This window comes from Dermacentor albipictus, chromosome 8 (assembly GCF_038994185.2).
Source record: "Dermacentor albipictus isolate Rhodes 1998 colony chromosome 8, USDA_Dalb.pri_finalv2, whole genome shotgun sequence".
Lineage (NCBI taxonomy): Eukaryota > Metazoa > Arthropoda > Arachnida > Ixodida > Ixodidae > Dermacentor > Dermacentor albipictus.
This window is the reverse complement of record NC_091828.1, coordinates 91088416-91106867: the sequence shown is the minus strand read 5'-3', so window position 1 is coordinate 91106867 and position 18452 is coordinate 91088416. Positions and strand designations below refer to the sequence as shown.

General features: G+C 45.9%; 2 protein-coding genes across 4 annotated transcripts in view; one reads left to right on the top strand and one right to left on the bottom strand.

The window, feature by feature from the left end:
- The window catches only part of LOC135911363 (poly(A)-specific ribonuclease PARN-like), a 68978-nt gene that overhangs the window by 27032 nt on the left and 23494 nt on the right, over positions 1-18452 (bottom strand). For 2 of the 3 annotated variants that reach the window (XM_065443602.2, XM_065443601.2), the window contains exons 9-12: positions 14901-15017; positions 10756-10890; positions 7845-7931; positions 909-984 (exon numbers count right to left, since the gene is read on the bottom strand). In XM_065443602.2, coding sequence (XP_065299674.2) covers positions 909-984; positions 7845-7931; positions 10756-10890; positions 14901-15017 — 415 coding nt within the window. The remainder of the gene's footprint in view (positions 1-908; positions 985-7844; positions 7932-10755; positions 10891-14900; positions 15018-18452) is intronic. The other variant, XM_065443603.2, reaches the window with a different exon arrangement.
- LOC139048690 (tigger transposable element-derived protein 6-like) lies at positions 3895-6851 on the top strand. The gene is made up of 2 exons (XM_070523182.1): positions 3895-4067; positions 5993-6851. Exons 1-2 carry the CDS (start codon positions 3928-3930, stop codon positions 6849-6851), a joined length of 999 nt encoding a protein of 332 aa, XP_070379283.1. The 5' UTR covers positions 3895-3927.

Below are 18452 nucleotides of genomic sequence, written 5' to 3'. Positions count from 1 at the left end.
AAAGCTTTTTTCAACAGAGCAAGTGTACAGCTAACACGAAAAAGCCCCCCAAAAAAAGAAAAGCAAGAGATGAGTTTCTGCCAATTTATGGACAGGCATATTATTTAAGGCTACCGTGTAGCCTGATGATGAGAACACTATCAGAATACACATTTGTTAAACAGCCTTTGATTCATAAATAGTTGTAGCCAGGCAAAGCTTAAAATGATATTTGCTGTACAGCAAGCAAAAGCCACTGAAATTTCAAACACGCATACAGTGGACAAACATTACCACAGACTATAATAATCCAGTGAAAAAAGCGCATTAGTATATCTGAAATCCGCGTTATCCGAAATTCGGGATGCGGTATGTTGTGACATGGCAGAACTTTGTATACACTGCTGTCCAAAGATCCAAAGATGATCGCCGGAACAATGGAAATGAAATTAAAATTGTTAAATACATAACAGATAAACCCGTTTACGCAATAACTGTACAACCACGTTGCACGGCGCATTGCTGTCAGCTGTTTTCTGGATGCTGTGGTTGCTGACAAGCGGCAGTTTTTTCCGCACTACAGCAGATGTACACCCATGCAACGGCACGACTGAATATATGTGTTCCCCACACGATAGCATACGTACACCCACATAACAGCGACATTAATGGGCGGCACAACCTCACTGAATACGGACAATAGATGCTGAGCAACAAACAATTTCCCCATTCCCCAGTTCTTAGAAGCTTCAGCGTTGTAAAGCTTCCTCTTATTTAAAGTAGGCTATCCTGTAATCTTTGTTGATCCTTTTTCTGAAGCAACACTCCAAACAATGTCAATCACTCATGCTGTCTTAGTACCATGAGAAAATAGTAAAAAAAAAACTAAGCCTATGGCATTGGCTGATAAGCTAAATCCCGCAACTCACCCACGGGTGGCACACAGGATGGCCTGCTGCGAAGTTGCTTGAGCAGCAACTCCAGGGCAGTGCACGCAAAAGTATCCTTAAAGGAGGGGAGGGGGAGGGAAGAGGAGCGATAAAAAGATAAGGTAACCATGCATACAATAGAACGAACACTGACATCCTTCTCTTTTGCAAGGAACAAGAAAGAAATTATGCAGATCACATTCACTCTGGGAATCTACGCAAGGCAAAGCATTTTACAGATACCTCGTTATTCAGCATAGTTTGGGTTTCTGCTAAACCACATCAGATGGACCACCGTGTTTGCCAACGTGATTGGGTACGTGGTGCGAGTGTGTGTGAAGACAGCGGCAAGATGACTACGACAGCGACTACGACGGCAACGACGACAGTATGACGGCCACGGCGATGGCATGACCGACTATTTTGTACTGCAGTGAAGAAATGTTACAACCTGTTCTGCTACCTGGACTGATCATGAAGGCAGTACAATAGCTTGCAGCATTTTGTGCATAGTGCGATCGCGATAGAACCGACGCTAACACTGAAATGGCGCAATCCATCAAGAAGGGTGAGCACTTTTCAAAGCAGTTGCGGGTGCTGACCCGACCTGCGCACCCCTTATAAGCATTCCGGCACATTAAGTGGCCCCCAGCACCCACCTAGGGGAGACTCACGCCCGCCACCTACCTGATCCATTCCGGCCGAGCGCATAGTGCAGGGTACTATGAGGAAACCACACGGGCAATGTGGGCCAATCATGAAGGCAGTGGAGTCTAACACAATGTCTGAAAGCGCTAGCTGCGAAAGACAGTGGGAACGTTAGCTATTGTTCGCACATTTCATTCCTGAGCTTGAGGCCTAAATGAAACTTGCACACGTATACATGCTTTCGCATGCAAGTACTCCATTTCCTGTTTCCGATCCCGCTAGTCATTTCAAAGGTATAGCTGGTGCTGGCACAAGAGATGCACGCAGGCAGACCGCCCAGCCTGACCGCCCAACTTCTTGTCCCCCCCTCCCTAACGAGTACGGCACCATGAAGATGACGAACAACTAAGAAAGGATGACAATGACAGCACTTAGAAGAGAATTCCAAAGACGGTGTAGTGACAGACGTCGCACACCATGGTTCGGATGCTAGGAGGCAGCAAATAAACAGATAATGCTCTTTTGTGATGACTTCATCTGGCAGTGAAATGTCATCATACCTGTGATAAACAGTGAAACATGATCAAAATACGCTAAGCAGCTATCACTGTAGAGTTGAGGTACCCTTAGCAGCTATCACTGTAGCACTGAAGTATTCTTAGCAGCTATCAATGAAGCATTTGGGTATACCCCTAGCAGTTACCGTATTTACTCGCATAATGATCGCACTTTTTTGTCAGAAAAATTGACGCAAAATCAGGGGTGCGATCTTTACGCAGGTAGAATTTCCCGCGAAAAGAAAAAAACAAAATTTTTTTTTTCGTCCCGCGTTTGCTGCAGGACAACAAAACAAAAATGGCGGCTGACGGAGCAAATCTAACCTGCCGAACGCGATTTTTTTTTTCTTCTCGTGAGTACATTACGTGCATTAAAACAGTTTCTTCCATATCAGTAATATGTAAATATGGTTAATATCGGCAAGTTTGCGGCAACAACGTAGCCATGTCCACTTTGAGGGGACAGAAACAGATGGCCGTGCTTAGCTGCCAGTGACATAGAAACACATGGTGGGCATGCTGCAGAAACTGCAGCATCTGTGTTCACTACTATCCTAATATGGCACATTTCTGCTAAGGGTGGGCGAATATCTTAGCTGTGTTACAAGCGTTGACATATGAATAGGGTACACTATTAACGTATCAGTGTAAATGTGGCTACTATGGTTGCCGATCACGATTTGTTGCGTGCCCACGAGTGCAGATGAGAAGAATCGAAAGGCGCCTTTTTTGTTGTTGTAGACCACAACCATTACAGTCGAACCCCGCTACAACGAACGCCGCTTCAACGAAATGTCCGGTTCAACAAATAATTCTCAGTTCCCCATCAGCTGCCCATAGGAGTCAATGCATAAATATCCTCACCACAATGAACACTTTTTCTTATGCCGTTCCGCTTTAACGAAACCTGACGAAGTAATTCCAGGCTCGAAACTTAATTTGCCACGCAGGAAACGCAATTTAGAACATTTTGCACATAAAAAAGCATCTGCAAAGTTATCGCGTGTTGGCACCACAAGAAACTGCCGTTGATGACCGAGCATGGGGGCCGCCATTGCTCGATGGCGACGGCGATGAGACTGGCCTACCTTTGGGATTGGCTTGAAACTTTTTAGCCGCAGACAATCCAAAGCCGACGCTCAGTCGTCTCGTCAGTCCATGCTGCATCTCGGCGCCGTTGGTGTGTAATTATAGTGCTAGTGCAATTGGCAGTTCGTGTTGTGCACGTGTTGCGGTGTTCGATTTGATCAGAGAAGCCCTTCTGTTTTAGCGTGCTTTCCGACATGGCGCCGCCATGTTGAAAGTTTTTATCCCTGGAGGATAAAGCTCGGATCCTGGCCGAAGTCACAAGCGGAGAGAAGAAAGGCGACGTTGCGAAGAAGTTTGGGATTTCTCCCAGTTCGCTGTCCACCATCTTGAAGTCAAAAGAAGCAATGGCGCAAGCTCTTGCTTCGGGCACATCAGCCAAGCGGAAGAAGCTGACGCCGTCGGCGCAAGAAGACCTCGACAAGGCCATGTACACGTGGTTTGTCGAGATGAGGGCGAAAAACATACCCATCAGTGGAAACGCATTGCAGCAGAAGGCCCTGAATTACGCTTGCCTGCTGGGAATTGACGATTTCAAGGCGAGCACAGGCTGGCTCAGCAGATTCAAGGCCCGCCATGACATTGTCAGCAAGACGCTCTCTGGCGAGTCAACATCGGCAGACACAGGCAGCGCATCCGCCTGGATCTCTACAAACGTTTCGGCGTTGTTGAAAGACTATGCCAAGTGTGACATATACAACGCTGACGAGACAGGCCTGTTTTACGAGATGCTGCCGTCAAAAACCCTCGAAATGAAAGGTCAGTGTTGCCACGGTGGGAAACACAGTAAGAAGCGTGTGACCGTGCTGCTGTGCGCCAACGTGGACGGATCCGACAAGCGCCCACCGCTAGTTATTGGGAAGGCCCCGTTGCTTTAAGGGGGGATGAGGGTCTTGAAAACTTTTTTTTTATTTCGTAACATATCTTCCTGAAAATTGGCATGCAGATATATCTTTGAATGCTGATCCCAAATATATATTCAGATTTTATATATCTCATCTATAAATGAAGATATTGCAAAATAATTCATCCCACATAGGTCTTTTCTTACGGGCCATTATGATAATTTCTTAATTAAAAAAACTAGTTTCAAAGAATGGCTGTCATTTCCAAGGGCCCATTGCACATCCTAAAGCTAAAGAAATTTTTAAAAAGTGATCATATAGGTCATGAATGAATAACAAAGTAGGAAGAAAAAAACAATGCGGGAGTAATTAGCTTACATCTGACCTAATTGCTAGTCTAATGGGTTTAATGAAAAATGGAAAGCTTTAGGATGTAGTTGAGGTTTTACTGAAAAAAATGATACCTAATTCAATAAAATCAGTTGATGCAAACATTATGAAAAGTTCCGTAAGGCAAAGTCATTTGATCGAAAAAGCAAAGCTGAGAAAATTGCATTCAAAGTTTTGCTTACTCTGCCACTTTTGTTTACCTATCACATGGAAAAATTTAATGCTTTAGCATGCAGCCCAATCATTACTGAACACAATAACACCAAACTCAAAGAAATCTGTTCATGTAAAGATTGTGAAAACCTCTGTATTGCATTGGTACTTGGCAAAAAAAAAAAAAAAAGCTCAGAAAGTCGTCTTTACTTGCTGCGCCGACGTTCATTAGCTCGAACTTGCGGGAAGTCGCGGACTTCTTCGCCAATGAAGTTTTATTGTCTGCGTACTTTTCACGCCCCGCGCACTCCGCGCAAAACACCGCGTCGAAGCGTTGAGCACGCGAGCTCGGTTCAGCCGCGTCCGTCGGCACCGAAGCGGCGTTCGGAAACGCCGAAGTCGACATTAGGCTTAGGTCAGCCGGCTCGGCCGCTTTCGACGACACGGAATCCGATGCGACTTGCAGCGTTTCAAAAGTTAGCATTTTCGACGGGCTTAGTCCAGGCGCATCCACCGGCACTGCAGAGACTTGCGGTAACACCGAAGTTGACACCGATCGGGACTGTCCGGCCGCGTCCACCGGCGAAGCTGTTGTTGGCGAGCTCACTCCAGCCGCATCCACCAAGGCCACAGCCATATCTCTATGCCACAGCAGCTTGCGGCATCACCGAAGCTGTAGTTCTCGACGATGTAGCGCTCTTATTCCATGCGCGCCTCTTTTTGCTGACTGCTTTTCGCGTGCTTGCTTTCAAGCGCGCGTCTCGCGCCATCGTGACACGCGGAACAAAGACACCAGGCACGCAAAAGCAAGAAATTCGTGGTTAAAAGAGGCGACTCAATAGCCAAAATATCTACAAGAACGATAAAGAAAAAGGCAGAACGAAAAATACAAGAGGAATGCGAAAAATGACGTGCGCGCCGGCGAAAGCAGACGACGCGAAGGAGTCGAACAACGCGACCGCGGGGCCGCGGCAGGCGAAGCATGCGTCACGGCCAATCAGAGGGCTGCGCCTCGGGGAGGCGCCCGCTTCACCCAATCAGCGGCTGTCTCGCGACGAATTCGCTCTTGAGAACGGGTGCTTGGGGTGCCGATCGCTCCGCTGCACGAGGGTCTACAGCGTGCCGAGGGGCGCCAGAATAGAGAGCGGGAAACCAGCTTTCAAACGAGACCAAGATGGCGCCGATCGGTTCGCGTCGCGCGGAGCTACGGCAGCTTGAAAATGAGGCAAATCTTCGCGCTTGGCGTTCAATTTCGGCTCACCGACGTTTCTAAATTGCCGTTTTTTTTATACTTCGAGTAGGAATTGAGCCATAATATTTTGTAGAGGCATAGTTGGGACATTAAAGACTTCAAAAACGCAATTTTTGAAAATTGCCATTTTTGACCATTTTTCGCGATTTCAAGACCCGCGTCCCCCCTTAAAGGTAACAGGAGCCTTCCCGTAAAATACGTCGCCAACAGCCGCTCCTGGATGACACGGGCCATTTTCTCCGAGTGGGTCGCGTCATTTGACTGCGACATGAGAAGGCAGGGCCGGCGGGTGTGCTTATTGCTGGACAATTGCTCCGCCCATCATATTCTGGATGTGGAGCTCACAAATGTGAAGCTGAAGTACTTTCCGCCGAACTGCACTTCGATCATACAGCCACTTGACCAAGGTGTCATTAGAAGTCTGAAGTGCGCCTACCGCCAGCGAGTGATGCAGCGTCTCCTATTGAACGTGGAGACCGGTCGCGACACGAAGTTAGACCTGTACATGGCGCTGCAGATGATGGCTGCTGCGTGGGCTGCAACTGGACGGCCAGTTATCGCGAACTGCTTCACGCATGCTGGCTTCAAGCTCGGAGACCCAGACATCGACTCCGCTGAGGATGCTGCTGACTGCAACGGAGCAGTGCAACCGCCGGCAGACGTAATTGCGTCCTGGGGGGCCCTTCAAGGTGCCGGAAGTGTGCTATCCAGTGTCCAGCTGGACAACTTCATCGACGCTGACATCAATGTGATCGCCCGTGAAGAATTGAGCGATGAGGACATCATAAAAAGTGTCCGCGACGACGGGGGGCAGCTGGATGACGACGAAGTGCCAGACCTGCATCCACCGGCCACATCTCGCGTACTGGATGCGTTCGATGTCATCAGAAACAGCGTGGCTGCGCATGATGACGACGTCGCGATGCAGCTACTCGCCAAATGCGAAAATCGCGTCATGATGCTCCTAGGAAAAAAATGGAAGCAGTCCACACTGCTTGACTTCTGGAAATAAAAGTTTGTTTGTGGTTTACCAGTTCAGGTTAGCCATATTTTTGTTAATTTCACAACAACGAAATTTTCGCTTCTACGAATTTTTTTCGTGCACCGTCAATTTCGTTGTAGTGGGACTCGGCTGTATAAAGCCTACACATAATAAAGGCAAGTTTGGTTGCAGCTTTTTTTTTTTTAGTCGTGGAAGTGCGGAAAGTGATGAAAGTAGTGAAATGGGGCATCTGCTTAGGAATGTTTGGTGCGTGCAGACCGCTTGGTTTGTCTTGAAGAGTCGTTCGCATAGCATTCGACAGATGGTAAGCGCGATCAATATTAGCTAGACTTGGCACACGACATATCGCTGCGGCAAGTTCGGGGTGCGATCATTACAAGGGAAATAAAAAAATCTAATTCTGACGACAAAATTGAGGGGTGCGATCATTTTGCGAGTGCGATCATTATGCGAGTAAATACGGTATTACTGTAGGATTAAAGTGCCCTTAGTAGCTGTCACTGTGCAACTGAAGTACGGTGTATTCTTTTTAAGCAGGACGACCACCAGGGAAATTCGTTCTGTTTATCAGGAGTTACATTTACTGAGAGACAAACCTCAATAAAGTTGCATTAATACAAAACCAACCAACCATAAGAATGGTGTTCTGCTTAAGATGCAGTTCCGTTAAGTGATTTCCGTTCATTGAGATTCCACTGGTACTCTTAGCAGTACCCTCTACAGCTATCACTGTAGGGCTGAAGTACTCTAAGCAATTATCACTTTAGAAACTGAAGTACATTTACTAGCTATCTCTGTAAAGGTGAAGTACCTTTAGCCGCTACTAATGTAGAGCAAAGTGCTGCCGCCTTCATAACGACGAATGATGCAAGTGTCCAGGGAACATGGCTTGAACAATAACGCTGTGCCACTGCATAATCGTAATTGTCATAATGCCATGTGTCACTATTCTCACATCACGACGCCTTCCCTGCAGTGCTCCTGCAATGCCTGTCATCTCACCTTGATGGCGCTGTCACTGGCAAGCACCTTGGTATCGACCAGAGATGGGAAGGCAGCCCTCACCATGCTCTTGAACTCATTGTAGTCCTGCAAAAAACAGAGCCAGCAACTCAGTTAGGTTCGACCATGCTCCAACTCTATTCTCAGGTCTGTGAATGAAGCAGTGGTTAAAAAAAAAAAGGTGCCGTTACGAAATGGCATGAAGTGCGTGAAGTGTCTTGATAATGTGATTGAGTTGTCATGTTTAACATACCAAGGCAACACATGACATATGTATATTAATGTTGACTGAGGGTATCCTGTGTTGGCTTCTGGTTTCCGTTTTGGGTTGTTTACATCAGGGCGCCACTCAGCGCCAAACGCTGTGTGTTGCCTCTTGTTTCCCCTCGCAGAAATAAAAGAGCATTCTTTGTCTGGTCCCCGACTGAAGCGGTCCAGCTCTTTCTTGCGGCGCTGCGCGCCCCGGCCGTTTAGGCCTCATGCTGTAAATCCTCCGTCCGGCCCCCCCGTCGGAGCTACAACAGACCACCTGAGGTTCTTTATGCATGCAATGAAAGCGTGGTATTTGTATTTTTTGCAATATAAAAGTGTGAGACTTAATGCTGCATAGAATTGCACGACATATTCCTGTAACTTTCATTCACATGTGCCGCACTATTTTTGTTGGTGAATGCGAGCAGTGCGAGAACCATCTCTAGACTTCGTATTCTTTCCAACTATGCGTGAAATGAAGTATAGAGAGTAGTACTAGACTTTACTATGGCACTGTAAACAGGGAAAAAGATGGGAATCTAGCATTGGCTGCCAATAACAACATGCCAGATGGTGCATGTGACACTATCAGAAGGCAGGTTCTAGAGTTAAACGTGGCTCACACCATGGATTTGCTTAACCTTCCACGTGCATAGTATGTGCTATCAAGTATCATGCTTGTAACATGCAAATTGAAAAATGATGGGCTTGAGTACAAAATTAATGAGTGCAAGCCAAAGTTTCTCGCTCATGCATAAAGCATGATACCAAAAGTTCGTAGACTATTGTGTAGAAAATATCCGTAGACGCTGTATGGGCCAACTGGTAATTTGGATACCAAAAATTCAGACATAGATAATTCCGACATTCTCCAATGGCAAGGTCGCCGTTTCTGCGTCACGCCGCAGTGCCCAGCCACTCCAAGGGCAAAGTGGATGCCACAGGAGGGATCACTCCTGGGCCGATTTTGCGCTGCTCGCCGCCGCCGCGAGCGAGCCGCGAGTGGAGGAGACCAATGAGAGCAGCCCCTACAGTGAGGTATGTACGGGAAACTGGTGTCACGAGGACGCGCCTGACCGCTTTATTTGTACTTGCGTTTGGTTCAGCTGGACCGCTTGTTGCGCACTATTGTCTGCTCACGCCAGCTTTCGCTCGAACTCGTTTTTGGTTGGCTTGGTTTGGTCTCGTTTGCGCTCGTCTTTTTACAATGATGAGTCTAAACTGAGACATCCCGATGGAAAGATTGTTGGTGACAGTGCACCCTATCCAATTCTGTACAACAAGACAGACCCTGAATACAAGGACGCGAAGGTGACACCCAGTACCTCATTCTCCTTGTCTTTTGAATGCGGCATTGAATGCGCCGATGCTGCAACAGAAGGAAGCACGGCAACATGATGACGATCTGCGGCAACGTCCTCGTCATCTTGATAAGACATGACTTGCGTTAAGAACGCAGGACGAAGAACGTAAACACAGCGCTGATGTGTCAGCAGACATAGGAAAAAGCATGCGAGCACACAAGCCCGCAGAAGGAAGAAACGGCAGAGGCCCAGTCCAGCCTCGGCAACTCGGCTACTTGGGTGGCAGTAAAGCCTAGCGCCATCCATCAGGCTGGCAAGAAAGCAAATCCGCTTCCCTCCCGCCCTTCCTCACAACTATGCTCCCCTTACCCTTTCTCTCAACTCTCTCGTAGCTCCCTCACCTTTGGTGGCCTCCACGAGCACCCACCTCCGTGCCGCCGCTACCAGCCCTGCCGGCCCGGCGCCCGCTTAGCCCGCTGCCTGAATTTTCGTTTTCTGCTATTATTGGGAAGCGAGCGTTGGCTAGCGAAGGCAGTTTCGCGGTCCTCGCTTACTGCGTGCTTGCACGCCGCAATAGTTCACTATTCACACGCTTGGTCCGTCGTGCTATGGTGCACGAATACTTCAAGAACAAGTCCTTCTTCTAATTCAAACAAATTTTCGGGGCCCTTCGAGTTCGAATTATCGAGATTCATCTGTAATTCGACCACCAAGCTGAGCAGAAGGAGCAGGGTCACTGCAGCACATCCTTGAACCCAAACTGGCAGAGCCTATTCAAAACAGTACTAAAATGCGCTCACCCTGCAGGATAAGCCAAGCAAAGCAGCGAAGTGGTAAAGGCCACACTTGCAATTTGTCGCGCAAGTTGCACGCGACCAGCGTTTGTTCCTCTATGCATTAAATAGCAACACAATCTTAGGTGACTGCTTTGATTGCTATTACGAATTTTTCTCAGCGTTATCAAGCAGTTTCAAGCGGCGCCGACAAGGGTGGCATATAAGCGAGAGAAGTGCCAGTCAATCACCAATACAAAGAAATCTGCAACCATTGAGCTACTGGAGCGCAGTCAACTTGTTTAGGCTGCCAGAGGATGGAGATTTGACATATGCGTGGACTGTACACTTGTCTATTTGTAGTGACAGTGACACAACGGTCGAAATATGAACTGACCATGTCGTAAGTAAGCATAGCGTGCGCAGCAATGCATTTACAATTTTTTTTTTGCCACTCGTGGAACGAAGTTCCCGTTTCTTGGCGAATCCGATACTGCGCATTTCTGATCATTCCGACCTTTAGGCGGTCTCTGTGGAGCATGAATTATCAGCTGGCAATCGCATTTTGTTTTCTTTACCCACCTTGGGCAGGTCGTCCACAAACTGTGAGAGCAGGTGCATGATGTCGAGCAGCATGTTATGCCCCACGATCAGCTTGCCGCTCGAAGCCAGCAGCTCGAGGACTCGGCTGAAGCCATGCGCCAATTCGAGGTCCTCCTGCAAAAGTGTGAGCGCAATACGAGAGGGCCATGGGGTATTTATCACTGTTCCATGCAGAGATCCTCGCTCGCAAGCTTTAGACCTGCCAGCTTTAGCAGCTGAAAAATACTGCGGTATTTTTCAGCTGCCAGAAAATAGTATTTCGTGAACATCATCGCTCAAGGTTGCTTTATTACTTCCCTTCTTTAACATTCTTTAACTAACAAGTACCGAAACTCCAACAGTCTCAGCGTACATGTATTATTTACTTCTGCTAAAGTGTCCATTGCTGGGTACCGGGAGGTGGAGCCAGTCAAGCTACATATATGTAGCTTTTTTCACTTTTCCAACCACATTTCACACGCAATCTTCTTCTGTACTTTGTGTGTGGTAAACAAAACCAATCAATAAAAATCAATCAAATCAATAAAAGATGCCGACTGCTTATTCAAGAAATTTGGAAACTGCATTCTGCAGAAATGTTGCAAAGAGGCATTTTCACAGCAAGAATGATCGGCGCTATAGACGAACGAAAATGTTCATATTAATTCATGAAGCATTTACATAACTGCAGTCAATATTTTGGTTCCTGCTATGTCAAGAGGTGGATGGTGGGTAGGGCTAGATAATCAGGGTGTAAAATCAGCTGAAGACTCTGTCTCGCTTTTCTTTTCAAATAAGTTTTACCCTAAATTGGACGCAAATGAAAGAGCATAAATTTATCCTTCTCAATATACAACAGTCATGAACAAGGTGCAAAAATCTGAAATTTCCAGATAAAATTGTAAACGTTGGCAGGCATGTAAGCTTGTATTACATGCGCGCTGACTGCAGTCGCATTTTCTTATCGGTAAACTACCGACATGGTACACAGCTACTATAGATAGTATAAGATAAAACAGGTGTAAAGAGGAGGAGACAGAGTATAGGGGAATATATATATATAGAAACTCAAAAGCAGGAAAGCAAGACAATAAAAAGACAGAACGCTAAGTAAAGCAATAAGCACAAGAAGGAGACAGAAAGGTAGCTCACGGGCAGCCATGGATGGAAGAGAAATTTGTGTGAATTTCAGCAATCACTGAATGATAGCGGGATACAATGCTAATGCATTACGGCTGAGTGTGGCATGAGCATCTACAAGTTCTTCAAATCTGCATTTGGATAAATAGCAAGCAAGAACTTAAAACCTTTAGCCATTGTTGGTTGAATCATTCCTGTATAAATCATAACGTTTCAGCACAAACATCTGACAAGGAGAAAAACAAACACCAAGGCTACCTAATCTTACAAATCTTCATGTGGACAACTAAGATTATGCAACTTGTAAATTTGGTGTCGTAGATGAATATGGTTCTCTTGATATGTTGCAAATGTCAACGTGTTACATTATGCTCAAGTTAAGCGTCTGAGTAGCATCTTTGGAAACATGTTGCCGGAGGCGTACTATCGCTAGCCTTGCATAGGTGGGGGGGGGGGGGGGGGCATAAATATAGTCTACAAATAATCTGTGGCCATATACTTCACAATGTTATTACTGTGGTATAACAAGTTTGAAGAACCATACACTGCCTCCAATGTCTTGATTTTTTAGCATTTCATGAGAAAAGCCTTTGACATGTTGCAATAACTGCATTGACAAATTCTTTAGTATCACCCATCATTTGTTATTTGGATGCACATGATATAAATCGCTCACTTCAATGTAAAATTCAGGCAAGAAAGAGTTAAAAGTAAGAATTCCCCTTTCTAAGCCTGCCAGTGTGATTGCACATATTGGTAATAAATTGACACATAAGTACCCCTGCTGAATGTAATGAAATTAGGCAAATTGAAACAACAGAAAGATAACAATTTTTTTATGCTGAATGTGGCAGATAGTATATTAAAGTGCCTTTGGTCTAACAAAGGTGCTGCACTGTTCTGAGCATGGCTCACAAAAAATTAAGTTCCGTATAGAGAGACTATGTTTTTTCCGATTCACACTTCATATCTACAACCACACATCAGTTTTGCAATTAAATTGTACTGCGGCTTGTTGCATTGGAAGAGTTTTAGCATGTCTGGTACTTCCCTAAATGTAAGGGAACTGAGCGTTATACTGGATCAGTGGAGGTGCAAACGTGAACGGCCTGCATGGTGCAGCACCTGGTGGTGCAGAGCTCAACCAGGAAACACAGCTAATATAGCAGTAACCAAGTGTCTTATACTTAGCTGCTGATGTAAATCTTTGGCACCAACATGATCATGCTACTGCTAAAAAGATGCAACATCAGCAAAGTAGAATACACTTGGTTACTGCAACATTAGCTTTGCGTCACCAGGTGGCTGCACCGTGCAGGCTGTTCAAGTTTGCGCCTCCGCTCATCCGGTATAACGCCCAGTCCACTTGCATTTATTGGACATGCTAAAACTCTCTATTAACACAATAACTGCAGCAGCATATTCTGAGGTCTCAGTACCCATCAGTCATGACCCAACTGTTAGATTGCTGGAGCTCCAAAGAAACTGTGCCATCGCACTTGCAAAGGAAAGCAACCGGACACTTGTTCACTTGCGTCAATCCTACGCCAAAAGACATCCCCTTCGGGCACTGAAAGTTTAATTGCACCACATTTCTTGCACCTTCGTAGTCTTGAAAATCACACAGCTGCAGAAAATATTAGGACTTTTGAATTCATATGCGAGTTTTTTTCAAGTTTACAGAATGCGAACTCCATGCGAGAAGTCTCTATCGGAATGTCAGATACAAGAATGTCAATGATTCCCTTTTACCATACCTGGAAAGCACCTATTCAGTCACTTGAAAAATATGCCTGATGTAAAACATTGAGAAAAACATATGAAGTGAATCCGCTTCATGGCGAGATCCTGACACTGAGATCAAACAGCCATTTGCCTATCTTTAAACTTGTGTAACAAAAACACTGTTAACATATTATTAAAACTTGTAGACAGGCCCATCAGAACATTTTCAAGATGTGACACCTTTTAAATATCACGACCTTCATGCATGCTTTTTTGCTTTTGATGAACTATCTTGGCATGCACAATTGTACACAACAGTACCTGAAGGGGATATCGCTTGTATGCTACAAAGACAACTTGCATTTTAGCAGCTGCACGAGGTTGGAGTAACCATTCTGAATTACCTGCACTCGATGGCAAAGTGAACATGTAAAAACTACTGACCAATTGAACTGACCTGCTCGATTATTTCGACTTTCCTGCGACGACATCTTCCATGTATGACAGTGAACAAGAACTCAGATGCCAGCACACTGTGCTACAAACGTGACTGTGAACATGATGTCATATAGTGCACTTACTTAGGCAAGTTACGCCCTCATCGAATGCCTACACCCCAACTTTGGAGCACGAAGATTTGGAAGAGCGTTTTACTAAATGTTGCGCACATATAGGCTTGCATGCTAATTTCTGCAAGCCGCTACTTGATAGTACTAATTAGTGTTCTGCTAATGATGGCATCACTATCATCATCCCATATCCAGCCGGATCATGTGGCCTTGCATATTTATACAGCACGCTTCAACAGTACCAACCACGTTGTAGTGTCGTATAGCTTCACTGTGCTATTGGGCACATTCCGCAGGTGACGATGGGAAAGCACCTGATGGCATATACTTCGACCTTCAAGCTCCAGGTGACTGCTTAAGTGTGCAATTTCGTTTGAGACTTTCATCAAGATCTTCAAGGTGACAGAGATCTCAAACAGTATGGATGGCACTGAGCACAGCCAGGTTTAGAAGAGCACCAACCAGGAGAGCTTGTCAAACGAAGAGGGCACCGGAATCAACAAAGACAGCAGAGTAAAAATGTTCCTAGTCGTCGATTGCCAGGGGTTGCATTATTCTGCATAAAAGTCTGAGTGCAGTTTCAGGTTTCAGTGAGTAGCCCGCCTCTTCTAAAGCCTGTGCTTTTTAAAAGATAAGAACTGTGCAGGCCTCACGTGAGCGAATACGCTACATTGTGGCTGCGAATGAAGTTGCTGCCATTAAAATTGTCACCTGCTCCCTCGTTTTCCTCGGACGGGCGGTTCTTCGGTCTCCCGAGCGCTGTTTGGCCGTTGTGATGTCTCGAGCGACTTGACGCGAGAGCGCAACGTTGGGTTGCTGGCCTGTCGTCTAAGAAAAAAAACTTCTTGACGATACAGCGTAGTTGATACGGTACAGTCACGTATGATGTCAAATTCAGCGTTAACGTACAACGAACGACACATTTAGCCCCAAATTCTGGCATTTTACATGCTAAAACCACGATATGATTATGAGGAGGCACGTGGTGGCTTCGGATTAATTTTGACTATCTAGGGTTTCTTTACTACCACACTGAAATGTGGCCACTACGGCCAGTGTCAAACCCACAATCTCAAACTGAGCAGCATGACGTCACAGCCATTAAGCCACTGTAGCGGGTGCACTGCGTGTACTGTTGTAGATGTAAAGATAACGCCTTGAAATCAGGATTGCTAATCAGACTATTTATTTTTGAGATGCCCTGCATACAACTCGGGCGATTTTTTGACTGAACCTGTGAAACTTCTGAAAAAGGAGCTGAGCACCAGGTGTCTTAACATTTGTTTGTGATGCTAGTGCGCAGTCATATAGTGGGCCCCCTTCTTTAATTCGCCAGCATCAATGCACCATTAAGCGGCATTCACACTGACGATTTGCAAAGGACAAAGAACGAAGTTGGTCAGAAATGGTTGCTTAGGCCGGAAAGAAAATGTTTCGGCTCGCTACTCAATCTTTCAGCTCGCTGACTGCCATTACAAAGCTGCTGAACCAATCAGTGGCACAGGAAAAGAACATCATAGTTTCCTAATGCATATTTTAATGGTGATGGCATTGCAAGCAGACGCTCAAAAATTTTGATTAAATTATGTGGTTTTACATGCCACAACCACAATCTGATTATGAGGCACACCCTAGTGGAAGACTCCAGGAATTGAGCCAACTGGAGTCCTTTAACGTGCACCTAAATCTAAGTACCTGTGTGTATGAGCAGTACCTCCGGGTACTGTTCATACTAAAACAAAATTTTGGCATTTTACATGCTAAAACCACAATATGATTATGAGGAGGCATATGGGGGACTCGTGATTAATTTTGATAACCGAGTTTTTTTCACATTTCACCCCCATTAAAATGTGGCCGCTGTGGCCAGGATTCGTTCCTGCGACCTTGTGCTTAGCAGCCCAACACCATAGCGCGAGCGGACCTGAACAACACCAACTGCAAGACATATTGCTATGGTGATGGGCAGGTCGCCCTTGATGGTGTGAGCATCGACTGCCGCAGGTGGCTCCTTATCTGCCAGTTGCGGTCAGTCGCCCAACCTCTGTTAATCGCCACTGTGAACACGCCGCCAGTTTGTTGGAATCATTTTTATTTACTGCACTAAATGTGATGGCATGATGGCAGTCCTGTCAGCTCTCAGTCATGCACACCAGCTTGCCTACTAAAGGGGCCACAACGAAAAGTTTTCAGGCATGAATTATGCCTTATATGTCAAACCATACAAGTCTCACAACAAGCTGTCAAAATTTGGGCTCATATGCTGCAGCAAAAAATTTGTATTGAAAGTCTCTACATCGCAGTTGATCCGTACAGATGTCTAGCAGCACTGACACACACTAAAATTAAGTGAGCTTCGTGTGGTCAAATGTGTGGGGAACATGCACGGTTTCGTTCTCGCAAGTACGTATCGGCGGGCCTGAGACCTGCAGGCACTCTCTGGTTTGTGCTGTTTTTACTGCGAGAGTGAAAGAATTGCGGGCACAATGCAATGACGAGTTGGGTGCCAGTGCCTGTGGAGTAAGAAGAGTTTGGGCTGAAGCACTCGCACAGTGGTGGGCACGTACAACAGTTAAACCTTGATATAACGAAGTCGGTAAAATCGGCAGTTTTCTTAGAAATGTCGTTGTATTGAAATTCAACCTTTTGTGCAAATAAATACAGTTGGCCATCAATTTTTCTTACATGGAAAGGGGCCGCAAAATTTTCTGAATTATTTGGAAATTGAAAGAAGTAAATTTGAATGAGAAAACAATTCTTTTTGATGAATCTGAGAGTCGGCAATGAACGATATGGTTTCATACCACATCGACGATGTTGTCACCATGGTGGTACGATTAAAGCAAAGACAGCCACACTTTTGCGTGCACTCCACCCACGCAGCTGATAGCGCGGCCCACGCTGGGTTGACGCCATCATGAAAAGCACCGGCAGAGAGAAGCGAATGCTTTGACTGCCTCTCACTCTACCGTGTAGCTGAAACTCGAGATTATGCAACCTCTCATACTAAATGCATGGGGAGGCGGCTTACGTGATGCCACAGTCTCGGCATGCCCACTCTTTGCACACGCACCTGACTACCTATAAAGCAGGGTGCGCAGATGCGTATGTGCTCAGCCACGCTTACAGCCACGCACAGCCAAAGCCAAGACGCATGCCAACTTACCCCCTACCCTCTCGCGTGCGTTTGATCATGCTGTCGTGAGCTCGCTCCCATCCACCTCTTTCACTTTGCTCAAGATGAAGGTGGCACCCGTGAAGCCACCGTCTTTCTTCTCTCACGCTCGCACACTTTCACTCGCACCTAAAGCACACAGTGCGCGGGGCACGATAGTATCCTATCGCACTTTGGCTTTGACGTAGTAGTTCTGCGAAAACCCGCAAGGTGGAGAGAAGTAATGAATAAAGAGAAAATCAGACATCCGCCCGTTTGTAGAAATTGCTACAAAGGAAACACGTAGAGGTTCCTCGAAAGAAAAGCCTCATAGTTGAAGAAAAATTTGTCCTGGTCCGGGACTCGAACCCGGGACTACCGCCTTTCCGGGGGAGCCGCTCTACCATCTAAGCTAACCAGGCGGCTAGCAGATGGCAGGGCGAAGTCGAATTTGTCGACGACACGAAGCAAAGGCAAGTGTTTGACGTAGTAGTTCTGCGGAAACCCGCAAGGTGGAGAGAAGTAATGAATAAAGAGAAAATCAGACATGTAATGAATAAGGTAATAATAAGTAGTAATAAGTAATGAATAAAGAGATCCGGGTGGATCTCTTTATTCATTACTTCTCTCCATCTTGCAACTTGTCACCCAGGTAACCAATGACGATAATCAAGTGATGCTTTTTTGTAACAGACATAACTTGGGTGCCAAAACGTAACCGAAAGGAAGTTGTGGCACTCTTTAGTTACTCATTACATCAGTTCATGGGTTAAACTTTCCCTTTAAGAAAAGCTAAACTATAACAGCACACCATAGGGTGACCTTTAATCATGGAGACACCCATGTCATGGAGGCCGCACTGGCAACCTTCACTACTGCCACCCTACTGCTTACCTGGGAGCTAACATCGGTACTAACAGTGGCTCGACTGTTAATACAAGATGTGATTTCTTTTAGAATGATGCCACGAACAGTTCCTTATACTTGCAAAAAAAGAATAAGGAAAGAAAAAAAAAAGCTCACATATTGGTTGTGCCAGCATGCATGGTTTTATGCACACATAAGTCGCACCATTGTGTAAAACACGCTGGCGAAATGATTTGAAAAGA

Coding starts and splice junctions, on each gene's coding strand:
- LOC139048690 (XM_070523182.1), top strand. CDS start 3,928: ATGCTGCCGTCAAAAACCCTCGAAATGAAAGGTCAGTGTTGCCACGGT. Junction 4,068..5,992: donor CTAGTTATTGGGAAGGCCCC/GTTGCTTTAAGG, acceptor CGCGATTTCAAG/ACCCGCGTCCCCCCTTAAAG.